The sequence below is a fragment of the Strix aluco genome, chromosome 10 (genome assembly GCF_031877795.1).
Source record: "Strix aluco isolate bStrAlu1 chromosome 10, bStrAlu1.hap1, whole genome shotgun sequence".
Classification (NCBI taxonomy): domain Eukaryota; kingdom Metazoa; phylum Chordata; class Aves; order Strigiformes; family Strigidae; genus Strix; species Strix aluco.
Window position 1 is genome coordinate 22,735,482 of NC_133940.1, and position 19,483 is coordinate 22,754,964.

General features: G+C 34.6%; 1 protein-coding gene across 1 annotated transcript in view; it reads right to left on the bottom strand.

The window, feature by feature from the left end:
• The window catches only part of DIAPH2 (diaphanous related formin 2), a 247,805-nt gene that overhangs the window by 62,541 nt on the left and 165,781 nt on the right, over window positions 1-19,483 (bottom strand). The window contains exon 27 of the mRNA XM_074834780.1: window positions 3,471-3,566. Within this exon, the coding sequence (XP_074690881.1) occupies window positions 3,471-3,566 (96 nt within the window). The remainder of the gene's footprint in view (window positions 1-3,470; window positions 3,567-19,483) is intronic.

Below are 19,483 nucleotides of genomic sequence, written 5' to 3' on the forward strand. Positions count from 1 at the left end.
TAATATGGAAATAGTAATGAGAGTGTAGCAACTCACAAAAATATCAAATTCAAAAGTTCCTAAATCATGGCTACTGTGTATCTCACTGCACTGATTTTGATGGATGGATTAAAAAATAACCCAAAATATGTGTACTAACAGACCGCATTAAATACTTGATAAATACACTTCACACTGAAATCTAAAGTAGAAAGAACCTGCATGTATGTTCCTTATAGCTATGCTTTCCTGTTAGTGAAAGACTACAGAAATAATGGCACATATTATCACTGCAGTTGCAATAGTTTGGATGTATAGGAAAGGGCATTAGTTATTAACATTTCTGAAAAAAATTAACTTAAATTCCATGGCAAAAGACTTAGTAGCTTAACAGAAAGAACTCTAACAGAGTAGTTAGCTCTGTGCAGAAATTTCCTTAAACTAATACTAGAGAGAAAATATTCCTCAATCAGTCTTCTTTAATAACAGCATACCCCAAGGCCAGAAAAAAAGGTTAGGGATAATTGGTGCAACAGTAGTGCTGGACACACATTTTAAACTGGTATCCTGTGATGAATGCCACCTAATACTGTTCTCTATTATACTCTCTCTCCAGTATTAGAAAACTTGCAAAAAGGAAAGTATATTTTTGGAAGAGGAAGAAGCATTTCTAGAAACTGATTTCTAATTATTATTTTATAGTCTCTATAAGCAAAGCAATCTACTGAAAGGACAATCTCTATACTTAAAATCCAGCACCTAGAGACAGTAAATTTGCAGTAATAAGCGTAGGAGAGAAAAATACACAGGAACTTTTTTTACGTTGAAATGTATTTCTTGTTATGTAGACTCAAGAGTACAATGAAATCAGAAACTAGGGGAGGAGGACAGGAATTTTTTATTTTTACTTCCATGACCTGATAACAAAAAGATTTTTACTGGAAAAGTCTATAGTTATAATGCAACCCATTAAAGTGTAGCCTTTCATTTACAAGCTTAGCAAACAAATACAATTAACACATTTTAAATTAGTTTTACTTTCCCAAACCTGCCTGTACATTTCACCAAAATTTTTTTGCCCAGCAGGAGAACTGCAGTATTGAGTCGTCCTCCCGCTGTGTAGGGCTGCCATTCTCAATGAACAGAGCACCATTCCCTCCTGATCTCCACCTCTTACCCCTCAGTCTGTCTCTTACTCTTTAAATATTTTGAAGACATGCCCACGTAAACACAAACATATGCGACAACGTACACCAGTGACCTCTGTACAAAAGGTTAATTGAACAGGTCTGTCTGGTAGAACGACACTCTTCTAGGGTAGCTGTAGGCCTGCAGTAATTGGAGCTCTGTTACCCACATGAAATGATCCCTCCTAGGTCCCACATGCTCCCCTAAAGCTAGCAGGGAATGCAGGTCATTGCAGGGGCTTTTCTTTTAGAAAGTTGTGGGTTTTTTTCTTTTGAGACAAACTGGACAAGAATGCCATTGGTAGAGATGCTACAGTTTGCTCCTTTGATTTAAATTTACTCTGTGAAACCACTGGAAGAAAACACAACAGAAGCCAAATTTTCATGATCTACTGATTGTAACCATTGAGAGGGTTGTAACCTTCTATAGTTTTACTTTCACCCTGAGTAGATGCAAATAGAATAAGCAAGTTCGCAACAAGACAGATCTAGAGCACTTATATGAAAATGTACACAAATGAACTTACTGTATGGCTGAGCCTTTTTGGGGGCATTTTCTTGTTTGTGTTTTTTTAGTTTTGGTTTTAGGCTTTCTGTAGGGGTTACCTGTTACCAATTAATGAATAAAACTGCAAAAAGTAAGCAAAAGTCTTTTTGTCTTCTCACTAGATTGACTGAGACTAACATTTATTGCCTCTTGTCTAAATTTTTAGCTACCCCCTGAAAACTTTACATAATCGTCTTATCCACTTATGAGAAGACTTACAGTTGGCCAGAGCTTGGAAATGGATTACCTAGACCTTTTCTCACAGTAAGTTCTGAAAAGTCAATCAACACCTTAAATTTAAAAGCCAGACCCCACTAGAATATCAACTGACACAATGAAATTTCAAACACACAGAAGTCAAAGTGACTATATGAAACAGAAGAGAAATAAAATGGATTTTTAATTAACTTTGCCTCCTATTGTTGCAGAGGAACCACTGGTTTTGGACCAGCATTCAGTCATCTCATTGGCTTTCCCAGCTGCAGCAGATTTTGTGCAATCTCCTCTGGTCCCTGGGAAGCTTTTCTTTGTCACCACTGGGTGACAAATCTCTCCTCAAGCCACAACACAGAGAGACCATCTCTCACATTGATATTTCTCAAGATATGGAAAAAACCACATTTTGATCAAGGAGTTCTTTCAGTTCTTATCTGAGATATGAAACAAGCTCTGAATTAAGAATATACTGGAATTGTAGCAGAATTCATTTCTTAGTATGAACACATTATGTAACATTTTAATCTTTTCCACAAGATCAAGCATATGGCAAATTGAAAATAATTATATAGCATCTTTGCTAGCTAGATTAAAAAAGGTAGTAGAATTTGCCTTCACTCTTCTGTTTCTCAAAAAAAATAACCAGCCAACTGAATCTAACCCTAGCTCATTGAGGATTACATGGATAAACATGGCTTGCTTATAAAACAAGACGACTCCATTTTGCCAAACCTTTAGCAGCACATACCCAACATAAGCTTTTGATTTTATGTCAAATAACTACAATTTTTTAACTGTAAATTTTTGAAGACTGTATTTTTTACTGTAAGACATGTTTTAAATAAAAAATTGCAAAATACAGTATACTACCATGAGCTCTGATGAAAAGTAAATGCAGATTAAAAGCAGTTCACAAACTGTATGTAACTGGCATACCATAAGCAGAAAAATGAATAGAAGAAACACTGCAGTTGCTTAGCCTTCTCAGATTCTCTCAAAATCAACTTTCCAGGAAGGAATAATTGCTCAGACTAAACACCTAAACCATATGCAATTCAGTATAATACTATTGTGTTCCTCAAGAAAGTGAAACTACTTCATTGTAATTCGATTTTATGACTACACACACTATAACTTCCAACCAAACCAGAATGTATCTAAGACCAGTGCTTGAAAAAGACTATCAGCTGTATGCCTCAAGTCTTATTGGTGTAAGAAGCTAGCATTTTTCATATCACCACTGACAAGAAATTAATTGTACTTATGGTTTTAAAGATTAAGATAAATATACTTCTTGCAGCAATGTTTTAAATGCTATTTCAAACACAACAGGAACCCTTGCCATGTCTTAGAGCACGTAGTTATCTGCAGATAGAGCGACAAGTTAAGAATCTGTGATCACAAAGAGCATGCTGAGTTTTCACAGAAGCTCAATAACCAACAGTAGCTCAATGGTTTTCAGTGAAAACTGTTGGTAAATCTTTGCAAAACAACTTTTCCCCACTCAGTTTATAACTAAAAGTTTTTATAAAGCATCTTACCTTGTACTCTTGGTGTTCGTTTCCTGCGATCTCTGAATGCTGCCCCTGACTGCAAGGCCTCAAGCAGACTATCCATCACTCCTGTCTCATCACCCTCTGAGAAAAGGAGAAAAATAATATTAATCTCAGTGCAATTGAAATCAGACTTCAGAAAGAAAAGAAGTAAAAGTGTTGTCAAGTTTACATAACGCTTCCAAATAAGGCACACATACATTTTAATGTAATGGATGCTGTCAGTGCTTCAGGTATCACTGTCTAGTTTGTGTATGATGATCTATTAAGCAAATTGATGCCAGTCCTACTGGTCTTTCAACTTAGAGATGTTATCTTGTGCATTATTGATATCTTCAGCATGCAGATAGACAGCTGCTGGTGAATGACTGCTGTTTCACTACTAAATTCTTTTAAGATGTTCCTGAAGTAGAAACAGGTCATCTCCTTTTGATTTAATCAACGCATATGGAAAATCTGATGAAACTGAATGGCACAAATTTAAATACTGTAGTACAAGTATTTTATGCTGTCTTCATGATGCATTAAATCCTTGAAAAAATCTATACGACATGTGAGGATACATACGCCATATGCTACACATGTAACAGTATACCATGGATGATCTTAAGGTAAGAGCAATGAGGAGAGAATCATGCAGTGAAAGCAGGTGGCATAACATTTCTTTAAAGCTGAATTCCAGTTCTGCTAAATCTTTCTCTCGTTTTTTTCATATCCAAGTTAACCTATAGCATTTCAATTGCTGGACTTCATGGTGCATTATGGAAATCTGGGTAGAAAGATTAAAAGACTTAAATATGTAAAAAGGAAGTAACTTCCTTTGCATTTCAGTCTGTTAATAACAGTTGATAGCAACATTCAAACAGCATGAGAAATTGGGGTCAAAGTACTGCAATGTTACAAAACTATTGATGAATGCCTCTTTTCCTGTTCACATGTCTGTGTTATAACCAAAAACTAAAATACAGACTAGACTCAGCAGGTAGGTGGACATTTTATTCACATCCCTCAGACTTAAAGTTAATATAAATTTCCCCATCAGAGTGGGAAGATAATTACTTTATGCAAAAGATTTATATTACAGTAAAGCACTTCTGACTCACACAAAGTGTAGGAGGTTAAATGCACATTCAAGCTCTCAAATGTTCAAGTTTAAAAGCAGCTTATTAATGCAAAAGGTACTCTGCCCTGGTTCTCTATTACATTTAGATTTATTAGACTAAATCCAGATCTGATAGAAGAGCACGCCAATCCTAAAACAGTACCTGGTTCAAATTTCCACATCATGATCATCAGTGTAACTACTTGATAAATTTAAATTATACATCTTGATAAATTTAAATTATACATCAACGTAATTTAAACCATTATGTAGAATATACAACACATACATAAAGTTATCTTCAGTGTGAGATGAAAGGAGCAGAGCAAGAGTAGCAACCAGCAGAAGACTCTGAAATACCACTTTTAATTACTTTCCATCTAAAACCCTTAAAAAACTAAGCTCCTGCAAAATAAGTAAATTAGCTTCTCTGTATTCACACTCAAATATACAAGGCTAGAATCTTGTCTAAAGCATACAACAATTATTTTCTTTGTGTTCCTTATCCTACACATGCTTACTCATTGATTTATTGTTGGCTCTGTATTAAATTTATTTTCTAAATCAAAGGTCTGTGAAAACACTTTGTCCAAACTAATACACATCAAGTTGGTCTGAAATTTTTAATGAATGTGACTGTAATACATAGAATTAAAGTGTTAGAATATTTTAATATTTTATGTGCAAAAAAATTACAATATTGTTTGATTTCCATTAAAAATTAGTTGGCAGAGTTTATTCAAAAAGACAAAAATCCTTCAATACTTCATAAATGTTTATGCAGCTTTCCACTTCCATTTTTGCTGAGTGTGCTACTCACTAATTACTGCAACTGCTAAAAAACACCCTATTTTTGGAATATCAAAATATACAGTATAAAGACAGATGAATTAAGGAAAGTGTAGACATAGTGATAAGATTTTTTAATTCCTCAGAGTAAAATTTTTACTAGGTTTGATCTCAGCACTGCATCTTAATCAATGTCATCAGGTGATTAAGTGGTAACTGGACAAAGAACTTCATTTTCAGTTAGGCTTCATTAAAATTATAAATAAAAATCAACAGAAATTTCAGCCTTTCCCCACAGTTCTTGCTGAGGTACTTCAAACATTGCCAGCTATCTCCTTGATTAACTTTTTTTTTTTTTTTTCTTGTTTGTTTGTTTTACTACCAACTTGTAGACACAAATCAGAAACAAAGACAAAACCTACCAGAAGTTTCTAAACTGAGAAACTTATTTCCAACAGAAATTGTCAGTGGAAATAAGGATTATGTATTTTATTTCCATTTTAGATATCTTCCATTGTACACAAGGATAGGGGTTTCACTGGAATGATAATTTTCTTCCTCATTCTTTTTTTTCCAAGTTGGTGCCAAGCAGTAAAGAGACAGCAAATGGATACATGAATGCAAAAAAATTTGCAAGCTCTTTCCCTCTTATGACCAGTTCTATAAGGCTTTGATCAGCCTTAGCAAAGAACCAGATGCACTACAGGTATTAAACAAAACTGAGAAGACAAAAAAATTCTTAATCATTAATTGATGCGTTTAACTACAAGCCCGATTTGTTTTAACTTGGATTTCACATTAATATTCTATTGCAGATTTGGTTTAGCATATACAGTCTGTTCTGAAAATGGGTGCGTTTTTAGGAGGTTACAGTAAGACTCATCCTCTTGGATGTCCCACAATTTAGACCAGTGTTAGTCAACAGATTTTGACTACTTATAACATTAATAATGAAGACAAAAAAACCTTTCTTCTTCCATAGAACAATATTATTGCTTCTTACACTGTTGAAGAGCCCCAAGCAAGCTGAGAGGCACAGACAGAAAAAAAAATTACAATGAATAAGTAGAAATCACATTTGAGATGAGCAAGCAATCTTAATATCGAGATACCTAAACTTTTCATAATTTTTGACCAGTTACAGGAAACAAACAGAAAAAGAGAAGAAGAAAAAGGGATTAGAGTAGGCCACAATGTGACAATGTATATGAAAAAGACTGGCATAAACTCCATCCATGCTGAGGATTAGTTATGTCATGCATCTATAAAGGAATTTGCTGTGTATAAAGGCAATACTCTGGATTTTACACTTTGCTCTTATAAATAGCAGACTTCAGATGAACTGGTCTTAATAAGCATTTAGTATTTATGTTCAGGTTTTTATGTTAAATGACATTCTAAACATTAGTACTCTGGAACTAGACTGCCAATTTCAAAAAAGGAGACCTTTGATAAACCATAAGAAATTAATTCAGAAACTGAAGATTTGAATGTACAAAAGGGGGGTGGGGGTGGAGGGGTGAGGGGGGAAACCCTGTATTACAAACAACAGTGACTGCTGCTAGAGACGTATAAAAATCTCAACACAGTTAAATGTGTGAACTTTTCACTTCAGTGTTAATGCACACAAATAGTACTACCCCTTTGGAACAAAGACAGATAAATGACCACGGATAGGTAATGCCAAATCAGCTAACAAAGTTCTCTCAGCCAATGTGGAAGCAAATTGTCAATCTCTACAAAATTATCATGCCATTTCAAATTCCAAATACCTACTATTATTACTATTATTATTTGAGAACAGCAAATGTAGAATTTTGTTTATAAAAAACCCCAAAACTTTAGCTCAGGAAAAAAAAAAGTACCATAGTCTTCACCTGTTTTGAAGTCAGCAGAACACAAGAGTATAAGAGCACAGTCCTGCCAAAGGTATTAGACTAAATTCATGGTTTATGGTTTCTGTTAATGCAACTTTATCTGGCTACAAAAGTTCTCTCATTTATCTGGTCTTCAACATTACATATAATGGCTGCTTAATTCATTAGTGAAAGGTGCAAAATACGATCATTAGTAAAATATCTGGCTAAGTAACAACAAAAGTTTGTTTATAGATAGGAAGTTTTAACATTTGAAAGCAAAATAGCTGAATATTGCTGAAAACCTAATTAGTGAATTTGCCATAATAGATGACATACAAACCTGAAATACTAACATTTTGGAAGATACCACTGAACAAGCATAAGATTTGGAATAATGAAATAAATGAAAGTAACAAAAGTAGAATGAGCATGTATAACTTCAGGTGTAATCCAGCATCTCTTCACTGGGGAATGACCAAGAGCTCCAATATAAAGAGATGACCAAAGAAACAATGAGGAATTACCAATCTGATCAGTGTGTTAAAAAATCAACATACTCTATTTCCAGTGGTAGTGGTATACAAGCTTGATTACTGCATTCACAGAAGACAAATCGCAACTGGAAAAGCTTTTACCATAACCGGGGGGAGTGGATTCTAACAAGAAATGCCTAAGGCAGCATCATTTCTTTAGACTACATAAAGATGTCACTGAAAAGAGGTATGACAACCACCTCCTGTGCTGAGAATCTGTAAAGTCCCAAGAGAGGAAAAACTCACCCCAACAGATAACTTCCCCAAGAGACAGATGTTTTGGTACAGCAGCAAACATGAAAACATTTAGGCTGAGTTAGTGGAAGTACGTTCATAATCAAAAATTATGTTCTAGAATGCATTTCCAAACAAGACTGGGAAGAAGTAGTCTAGGGACTTTAAGGATTAAGCAAAAAAATTCTGAAAGGAATTATGTGATATAGCACAGGCAGTAACAGGAGTGTAAATCACATGATCTTTTCAATCCACTCTACCTAAGGCATCAATCTGTAACTCCTTGTTGATGGCATACATTTAAAAAGGTTACGTGATAACACAGGCAATGAGAATGCAAGAAACCAATTAGAGGCACTTAGCCTACTGCATAAATTACAGCATGAAGAAGTAGTTGTGAACGAAGCCTTTACTTTTGAGCAAGTGTTTTTATTTTGAAATGTCTTCCAGTGCAGATATGACCTTTAGATTTATGAGGAAAACTGTCCTTCCAAACAATAACTGTTTGTTTAGAATATTTATCAAGACAAAAATATATTAGAAAGTGTACAATCAGGCATGACTAGTCTGTCTTAATTTTTCATCATGTAACACACTGAATTCAAAACTTTACAATCAATTAGTGGTTTAATTCTAATGTAAAGTACTTCCCAAAGAAATAAGTATCAGATAGAAACAGAACACAATTTATTTTCAGAACTTCATTTTTAAACTTCAGCTTTCTAAAGATAGATAACCTGTCCCAAACTCAAGCCATTCTTTATATTTTATCCATCAGCAAACAGCACATAGAGATGGAACAACAGTATTAACTTTACAATTTTAAATATTTAGAAACAAGGCAGAAAAAGAAACATTTTCTAAAAAGGTAAAATTAATATAAATGTGCCTTTGCATGTTAAATACTATTGCAGTATTTGCTGCAATAGTATTTCACAATCCTTAAGCCTCCCTCTGTAACACACAAAAATCAAAATTTAAAGAAATAATAATACATGAAGAAATAAGAGTTTCAAGAATGCTTTTAGACAAGTCTTGTTTTCACTGAGTCTCACCACTTCTTTGTATGTACATTTAAGTTTCTTAATTGTCACCCTCCTTACATGAAAATCTCTCTTTGGCAAGTACTTAAGATAGGAAATGTTAAAAAAAAACCTAAAAAAAATCAGGATGCTTTGCTCTTCTGTATGCCTTATGTTGCCTGTATCCACTGTATAAGAATTTGCATAAAAATAGTTCAGTTAACACAGCCCAGAGATAAAGCTCATCAAGCACATCAGGTCTTTTACCCAACACAAATAAGTATATAGAGCTGACATTTAACCTACCTCTGGAACACAGCAGACAGATTAAACTATCTTCAGTTTTAAAAATTATTATCTGAAACAGCCTGCTCTTGCACTGTATTATTACTATATCTGACATAGACGTAGAACTAAGATTCCTCACATAGGTAGGTAATTTATTTTAGCATAATCTGTACACTGCTAAATTAACCATGAGGAGTGTGTTATAAAGGTAGAAAACAAATACTTGAGAATGATGAAGAATGTTTACTTTATCTTATTTTTCACAGAGCAAATGTAATCCTTCACCTGCTTCTGGAGCCATTTTCTCTGTTTCAACACTTTCTCTGAAACAGAGGAACCATTTCAACATGGAGATGAAGATAAAATATTTTCCTTTGCTATCACCTTATGAAATATGACCCTTAAGTTAGATTTAGAATCCTTTTTGTCAATATTACATTCCTTTATCACTTCCTGACAAATCTCATCTAAACATCAAAAAGAGACCCCAACATCCATACCTCCTGATATTAAATGCAAAATAATATTCTTTTCTATTTATAACTCATATGGTTAAAATGGAAATAAAAGTTGACAAAAAATATACAGGTGAAGTATCATTCTTTTGCTAGCCTGAGGAGCAATAAAAGCTACAGTTGAGTCAGGAGAACAGTTTTTTGGTTTGTTTTTTTTTTTTATTTATTATTTTAAGTAACTGCTGCTAAAATTTCATACTGTAAACTGAACTGTGTTTAACCTGTTGTAGCCTATGAGGCTTTTAAAGTCATTCTTGCCATTACAAGAGCACTGCTGAAAGGTCACACTAGAAAACATGGTAGTGCTTCTCTGTTTAGGGACTAACCTGAACCATGAATGATAAATGTACATAAAATCAGAGCTCTTTCATAGACTGTACATAAAGATGGGAATATTTAACTTCTTGGGTTGCCTTTAATTTCAGTAGGCATTCTTGAACTTTCTTCTGTTGTAGTGGCTGGCTCTGACGATTTCAACTTCATTGGAGTTTTTAGTTTCTCTCCTCTAAAAATAGGTCCTTACCTTCTTCAAGAAGACAAGTAACAATTTCCCTGAAGCCAAGCTTACATCTTAGGAGCTATTTTTAAAAATAATTTTTTGAATATTCAAATTTCCTTTTTTTACTCACTTTTTGTGAGTAAAAGTACTGAAATACTTTAACTTCCTTTCCCCTCCCCTCATTACCAAACACAAAGAAAGAGTAAATTTAAGTGAGGTCTTAAAGTACATTTAGAACAGGTTTTATCTAAACATTGCTTCCAAATGTCAGCTATATTTCCATGCACTAAATAAACAGTCACATTTTTCCCAGCTCAAAACATTCAGTACATACTAGAGAAGGGATTCAGGAACATAACTTTCTAATTTAGATTGGTAGAACTAGAAACTTGGCAAGTCCAATTTCAGTTTCTTTTTCTAGCCTCTTACACAGAGTTTTTCCTCAGCTTTCAGCATATTATCATCTATCAAAAAGGTGGGAATAAGCATCTTCTAGCAGATTTTTTCAGGACCTTCATGATGACTGCTTTTTCAGTTTGCACTAGAAAAAAGGCTATTTTGATTAGAACCTAAAAAAACCCCAAGACAACTACTGTACTTAAATGAAATATAAGAACTGGGGTAGCATTACTGATGGTAAATGAAACAACATCGCTTATGCTTTTTAAGTTACTTGAATAATTTAGGACTACAGAAACTGCGCTTCACTTGAAGCCAAAACAGAGCTCAGCCCATGCATCCAAAACATGATCCACCTCCTACCTATTTGGTTTCTTCAGTTCAGGTTCACAGCTAAGGCTCTGAGAGGCCCTGGGAACACGCTTGTGTTTCTGGAGTGTTTTGCTGCCTTCCCTTTTACTTGTCTGCACTGATTACTATAGGAATACTCATATATTTTACTGGTGCACCATCATTTTCCAGTAAAGGCAATACCCACATGTACTTTGCAAAACATCTTGTACTCATTATTACAAATACACTAACTGTAAACTAATCTAGCTAATAAAAAGTACTGCACAGCCATTTGGGCAAAAGTTTACAGGAACTTCCCAGGAAATTTTTCATAAATTTGGGTTCTTACTGGAAGAGTCCAGTTAAATACCACATTAGGTCACACATACTGTCTACCTGCCTGCCTCTCCAAAAGGTTTCAAAATTATAGTTCTATTCACAGCTGGCACTATCCCCTGTTTTGCTTTGAACTTTTAAGTACTTTTCACACGTCTAATGTGTGTCCTGTATAAACTTTTAAACATGACTTTTTATTCATAATCAGTACCAGAATTTTTAATTGCAATATATTCACTTTAAAAGGTCAGTTTTCAGTGTCTTTTGGAAAGTGTGCTTTTGTGTTCTCCTCGTATATTTGCATTTTATTCATTTGCTAAATTCATTTTGCATGCATAATAAATATCTTCAGGAAGCAGTCTTCCTTGGCATTGTGCACTAGAATACAGTCTCATGACTGTTATTTACTTTTTAATTAAACGAGAACAAGTTAGGACAGTATGACTGATAAGTGAACCTATACCTCATGTCAGTTTACAAAACAAGCCAAATCCTTGCTTACATACCAATTAAGCTGACTTTATGATAACCTAATCTCAGCCTTACATAAAGTTAATAGAATGAGAAAAAAAATGTGCTTTGTTGTACTGGCAGGTTATTGAAAACAATTTTTTGAAATGCACACTTTTTTCATTTTCAGAAAATGTCACAATGGTCAAGGTCTACTTCAGCAGGAATGTATTTAATTGAAATGCATCAGCATTACTCCCAGGGCCTCGTTCTGAATGGACTTATGCCCCTTGCAAGGATGACTTTCACTAAACTTAAAAAAAGAGGCTTTAACATGGATTACTTAGTTAAAATGGGAAGATATTGCCTCTATCTGGGAAGGAAAAGATTGTTCAACTCAAAAAAATGAAAGAAAAATGACCATTTCATACCTAAACAAATAAATGCATCTGCAATCAAGCTCTACTACTGTTTGAAGGTAACTTTTCATTTATGTGATTAGCAGATACATAAGGCAGCACAAAATTATAAATGCTTTTAGCATTAGAAAATAATTTTCTTTTAAGAATTGCTTATAGCGCTTAGGGATATGGTGTAGTTGGAAACTGCCAATGCTAGGTTAACGGTTGGACTAGATGATCTTCAAGGTCCTTTCCAACCTAGATGATTCTGTGATTCTGTGAACTGTTCCAGTATTTCAGGGAAGAAACCAGTCTTACGAACTCATTCTGAGGAAGGGGGATTTCTTCCATATTCTTCCTGGTTTTTTTTAACCTATTTGGGCTGGTTTTGACTGGGATAGAGTTAATTTCCTTCACAGTAGCTAGTATAGGGCTACATTTTGGATTTGTGCTGAAAACAGTGTCAATAATTCAGGGCTGTTTTTGTTACTGCTGAGCAGTGCTTACACAGCCTCAAGGCCTTTTGTGCCTCTCACGCCACCAGTGAGTGGGCTGGGGGTGCACAAGGAGCTGGGAGGGGACACAGCTGTGACAGCTGATCCCAACTGACCCAAGGGATATCCCAGACCATACGGTGTCACGCTCAGCATATAAAGCTGGGGGAAGAAGCAGCAAGTGGTGGATGTTCGAAGTGATGGTGTTTGTATTCCCAAGTCACTGCTACATGTTATGGAGCCCTGCTGTCCTGGGGATGGCTGAGCACCTGCCTGCCATGGGAAGCGGTGGATGAGTTCCTTGTTTTGCTTTGTTTGCGTGCGCAGCTTTTGCTTTGCCTATTTATGTCAACCACAAGTTTTTTCAGTTTTGCTCTTCCAGTTCTCTCCCCATCCCCCTGGGGTGGAGTGAGCCAGTGGCTGGGTGGGGGTTAGTTGCCAGCTGGGGCTAAAACCACAACACTATTATTCCTTAATCTTCTAGTGACCTCATTCAATTTATAATTAAATTATTCCAAGTCCTAAAACAATTTTAGCCAATTGTACTAATTAATGTCACAGAAAATATCAGATTTCAGTGCCAGAACCAGAAGTGACCAATGTTGATTTTAAATTCATGTTGGGATGACAATTACAAAGCCAAATAGGTAGAAACCTCTCTGTGACACATAACAAAACATTCGTCAGATGGTGATTGCTTTATATGAGCCTTTCTACTTTTTAGAAGAAAACTTCTGTAGCCGACCTTTTCTTATTACAGAGTTTGCAAGAAAGAAAACTTTTTAAAAATACATTTTATTTTAGGGCAAAACCAAGTGTATGCCCGTATGATAGAAGGTCAATTATGTTTCATCAATCGGCTTAAAGAATTCTTGGCCTGTTCCTGACAGCCCTATCAGTATATGTTCACTTTTATCACACATTTAATCTCAAAAAAAGGGAAGCAATTAGTTTAGACCAAACTGACGAAGTTCTTTTCTTAGCATGATACCTCACAATACATCCTGTTTGAAAAAGAAAAAAATATTTCTTCAAAGGATCTTCATTAAGCTTCATTTTTGTGAATTTCCTTTTTTCAATAGAGGTTGGAAAATCAAGCATGCTATTTCAGGACTTTTCCCACTAAGAACGTGTAGATAGAAAAATGCCATGGCAAATGTCAACCTGTAACTTGTCCACGTTTCTGAATCTTTTCTACACAGATTCCAAAGTGGCCCTGAAACCTACATTGCTTTCCATGACAATTAACTGCTTTCAGGTGGACTGGACAAGTATGGAATCTGAATATAACACAGACATAAAAACTTCTAAAATTTAAAATGTGTAGCCCAACATGTTTCCAACAGGAAATTTACTGTTGACCCTGATATGTCACAGAATCTACCTGGAATCTACTGACTAGCTCTACTGCAACCATGGAAAACTTCACTCAAAACAATAGTTATTACAAAATATAATAAAAATATAGAAGCTAGGAGAAACCACATAAAGTTTCAGAACTCATTTATAATGTAAAGCCGAACCCTGAATATAAATTTCCTCATTTATACAGTTGCTTGCTTTGTTACACTGGTACAGACCAACTATCAGTTCTCCGAATTTTCTGCTGTTTCTAGTTGATAGTTTTCTCATTACTACAATATTTTATTGTCTGAAGAGATACTTTGGTTTTAGCTTTTGATGGCTCACTGAAAATCATCTTTTATGTGGTAAAGTTGAACATTCTGTACTCTCAAGACAAATGTTACATTACAGCTCTCACCTTATGGAATATGACACCGAATGATGTCTCTTTAGGTTTAAAAATCTAAATTTCCAGACCTGCAAAGTCACACTTTTACCTTTCTTGCCCATCTGGCAAACTCTAAAAAAAACACAGCCATATTTCTACTTTCAACAAAAATGTATATTCTGGATACAAGTGCAGAAACAGAATCTTTCTTTCTGCTGCACTTTTAAAAGATGAAATGCAGTATGTTCAGAATTTTTTATATCTTCTACCAGTGGATTGCACAACTCACCAATGACCAGCAATTTCTACGCAACTAACAAAGGATTACTGCCATAATGTTCAAAGTTAATTAGATTAATTAGATCTCTACATCTGAGAAGAAATAGGCTTTTATCATTAAAATAAATGTCCTTTGGTGCCTTAGAGATTTTTTTTTTTTTTAAAAGCATACATTGCCTTTTAAATTACGTTTAAGTATAACTATTGTATTGGGGTACAAAACTGTGCTAACATTTGTGGAAGTGTGATAACTTTTCATTATTCAATACTTCATATAGGAAGATCTATCTTGATATATATTGGCAAATGATCACTATTTAATTTATGAAGTTAACTTTACGTATCCTACTGCTAAACAACTGGGGAGGGGTGTGCTTTACAGGAAGGATACAGCAGTAGAAAGAGACTCATCAACATGATATTCTTTCCTACTTAATTTGGGAAACTGCTCTCGTGAAGGCAGCATCTTAACCGTTCTGTTAGAAATGAGATACTACAACCACAGAAAAACATAACCATTCCACTTAAACAGAATTTAGTCACCAAACTTGTCCAGCCATTACAGTCAAATAAACTTCCATTTCACAATATTTCTACATTCAATTCTCTCCTCGTTATCTGATTCCCAAACAAACCTTATACTAACAAAAAAGTTAGTTGATCAACTACTTAATTGTTTCAGAAATGCTTTTTAACACTGGAAGGTCTATAAAATATATGAATATAGTGTTACATAGCACTTACACTGAGATAAACAATATTACAGGTATTTTCAAAATTAACAATACCTGCTTTTTGAAGGTTACCAGTTACCACTTGTTACTGTTCAGTAAATAGCCCCCAGGAAACCTATTTTTAAGAGAAAAGAATCCAATTGTTCTGCCTTTCTTCACCTGTAATTATCCCAACCTCAGATTTCACAGAACCTAATATATTTTTTTTTCCCCCCTGACAAATTACCTCATTATATCAGTTTACTTGGAAGGTAGCATATGCCATATTCATAAGCACACACAAATTTTTCCGTTGCAAAATTTTAGAGGTGAAATTAAAATTTAATTTCTAATTTCTTTCTAATTTTCTGTGCATGCTCACATCTATATGCATTTCTCTTGAGCTGCTTTTGACCCATATTAATAACATTTACAGTAATTTTTGACATCCACCATTCTCAAAATGGCTTCAAACTCCTGCATAAAAAGATCTTAAAAATTTTGAGCAACTCATGCATAATTGCTTTCAAGAAGAAAAATCAAACCTCATCCTGGTTCTATAGATGCCCATATTTAAGCATAATGTAAATTTCCATCTGATTTTTTTTCTGCGAATATTGTATTTCAGGAAGAGTGCAGCATATTCAAACAGACCATCGACATCAATATGAAAGATAATGACTTCCCAAAGGAATTGTAACACTGGCCTCATTGGCATCCAGAACCATAAACTAATAATCTGTAGAATGTAAATAAGCCCCAAGTTTTATCACTCCAGGTACCCCATGAAATCACTAGCCAATATATAAATTCAAAGGATTAAGGCTAAGACGTGTACAAAATAACATGTACCTTGAAATAAACTTAGTATGGATTTCTGTTTATGCTAAATGACATTGAAGAAAGACAAAACAATGAGGAAAGCACAAAATCATTAGAAAACTGTAGCAGAAGTAACCTTGTTGAGTTGTATCCTGAAACAGTCAATGCAAGTATAACAGTTCAAGGAAACACAACAGAATTATTGCCGATACGAGTACATACCAGTTCAAACAAATTGCATATGAATTCTTATATAAGAGTACTTGAAAAGGGAAAGTAGGAATATCCATCAAGCACTAGCACAGAACTTCATTTCCATTATCTTCATCTGCATTAGGGGAGAATGTTAATATGTCTTCAAAACAATTAATTCAATACTAATTGGGACTGAGGAAGCTCATTCTATCTTTTATCCTAATACTGGTAGTTAAAAGGTGATTTTAATTGCCATAGTAATCAGATATAATGAGGAGCAAAACTGTTTCTGATTAAATAACATTTGCATCAGAATTGCTGTTATACGCTCTTCAGCTCCTAGAAAGCTGTCTTCAGTTCTTTTTTCCTCTCTCTTGTTCAGATATGCACATGGAAGCAATGCTGCAAGAATTCTGCAGATGTTAAGTCAGATGGAAGTCATGAAAGACTACGTATAAATGTATCATAGCCCAGTCTGCTACAGCCCTCAAAAAATACGAAACACTGCTGAAAACCAGCTATAAAGAATATTCTCTTTCCACAGAGCTAGTGAATGCTAAAGAAGAGAAGGGACTATTAAGCCTGTTTCCCACAGAATTTCTCTCCTGTAATGAGAAAGAATGGTTTGTGATGTAGACTGTGAGATTTAAGATCTTGAGGTGTGTGGGTAAGTCACTTAAGTCTTTCTATGTCTCCATACTTCACCAGGAAAGCAGGCGCACAAAAGTACCTTACTAGTCCAGGAATAGAACCAACAGATGCATAAATAACAGCAGAGTGAAAATAACACCAGAAAGGACCAAATATTCCCAAGCCCTACAGCTACAACTGAGGAGGTAGAGCTGAGCATCCACAGTAGTATCGTTTGGAACGAAGAGAGTACAACAGTGGCCAGAATGCCTTGCTGTGGTTTTGACTGCATCACAGATGGACTGCACCACAGATCACAGTGAGAGATGTTCAGGCACCGCACAATGGGAAATACGTATAATAGTAACAGTTTCCAAAGGGGAGGTTTTAATATTAAACAATATGTCTCACTATAATTTAAGGTGTAGTTTTAAATCAATGATACATGAAATACTCTTTTTCACTAAGAACAGATTAAAATTTATTCTGGAAAACATTAATGCAAGTAAGAGAAGAATTCCATAACAATATAAAAATTTGCTTCTCTTAGCCACATTCAACCAATTCCAACAAGTTTGATAAGTTTTTTTAACTGTAATTTTTAATCAGTGTTTAAACAACCACTTTTGTATGGATATTAATATCTTCCTCAAAAATGCTTCAGCATGTCACAGATAGGGGAAAAATGTTACATTCTGAAAATTTTTCTCAGACTTTCTGAGATGTTCTGCATATTGAGCACTATATAATGCTGTGTCCATCACACTGCTTTTATAGGAAGTCACAGAAGTCGCATTTGACCCAAGCCATTAGGCAGCCTTTTCAGTCCAAAACATCTCGTTTGTATCAACAATTTTATCCCACATAATGCCAAATCCATTGACTACACCTGAAGAAACTTCCAATAGCACTCACTTCAAGATAAACCACAGGTTCAAAACATCTCATGTAATATTTATTTTTGCTTAATTGAAAACCACTTGACCTTTCTTTATGTATTACTGTGTTTACTTACAAAAAATAATACACCCTGATATAATAAAGTTTTCTTGAGGCAAAGAGAAGTGTATATGTTGAATAAATTCCTACTGTAATTTTTTATTTTAGAAGGTATACGTTGATTTTGTTACCTACCAGCCCACTTTCAGTTTTGCACAAAAAAAGCACATTTTGAAATGTGGACTTATTTTAAGATTTAGAATTACTTAAGTTTGTACAATGCTGTCCAGTGTAAATCACTTAAAAGTTTAAGGCGTTGAAAGCATTTCTATATTTTTACATTCATCGTTACACATTTTGGAACATTTAGCAAGATTTATATGAATTTGCCCATAGTATTTATGTGGCACCTCAGTTACACAAAGAACTGAGCAAACTGGGTAACCTGCTCTTTAAAATACTGGCAACTCTGAGATTACTTCATAACTAGGTATTATACAGGACAGTTCTTGATTCTGGCCACACTGCAATTTTCTGCTCTCTCAGTTACACTAAGAAACAGGTATTAACTGTAATGTTTAATTAATTCTAATATGAATTCTCCAGTGGCCACAAAAAAGTTGTAGCTGTGTAACCAGGTAAAAGCAAAAAATACTTATTATAGAACTACACACTAAAAGGCTAGAAAATGTAGGAACCCTATTGCTCTGACCTGAAAGACTGTAGCAATGCGTTAACATTTTATTCTTGAAGATCTAGCTAGAGAAATAACTGGAAGAGAGTTAGGTTAAAACACCCTCTGGGTGAAAATCACCTTGTCAAAATGACAGCTTGAGAGGACATCTGCCTCCTTCCTCTAAGTCTTCTGTGTCACATTCACTTAAACAAATTTACAAACTATTTATATAAGCAGCAATGGGCATACAGAAGTAGATGTATCAAGAAAAAAATAGTTACTTGGCAAAAACAGTTATTTGAATAGCAATGTCATGGAATCCAGTGGGAATGGAGCTATCCCCCCCGTCTACTACCAAGGCAATAGAGTTGTAATATGTGAAATAGTTACTTCAATATATTTAAAAATTGGAAAAATTATCTTAGAAGTATTAGATTAACTTTGTTTCACCAACTTAGCAACATTAGTTATTTAAATGGCAGTTTTGGTGCATTTGGCTATGTACAGTTATTCACATATTTGCAGTTTCAGTAAAAAAGAAATATAATGCAAAATTAAACTTGTACCTGCTATTCAGAAAAGTGTTTCATGACAAAAAGGAAAATGCTACCAGTATACTGAGGCATATATATTACTGCTAAGCATGGTCTACTCCTCACCTGCTTAAAAAATTAATATACATAGACAAGAATGCTCTCAACAACGGAGCTAAAACAATTTAAGAAGGTGTAACTTCAAACTGTTAGTTACAGCCCTCAAAC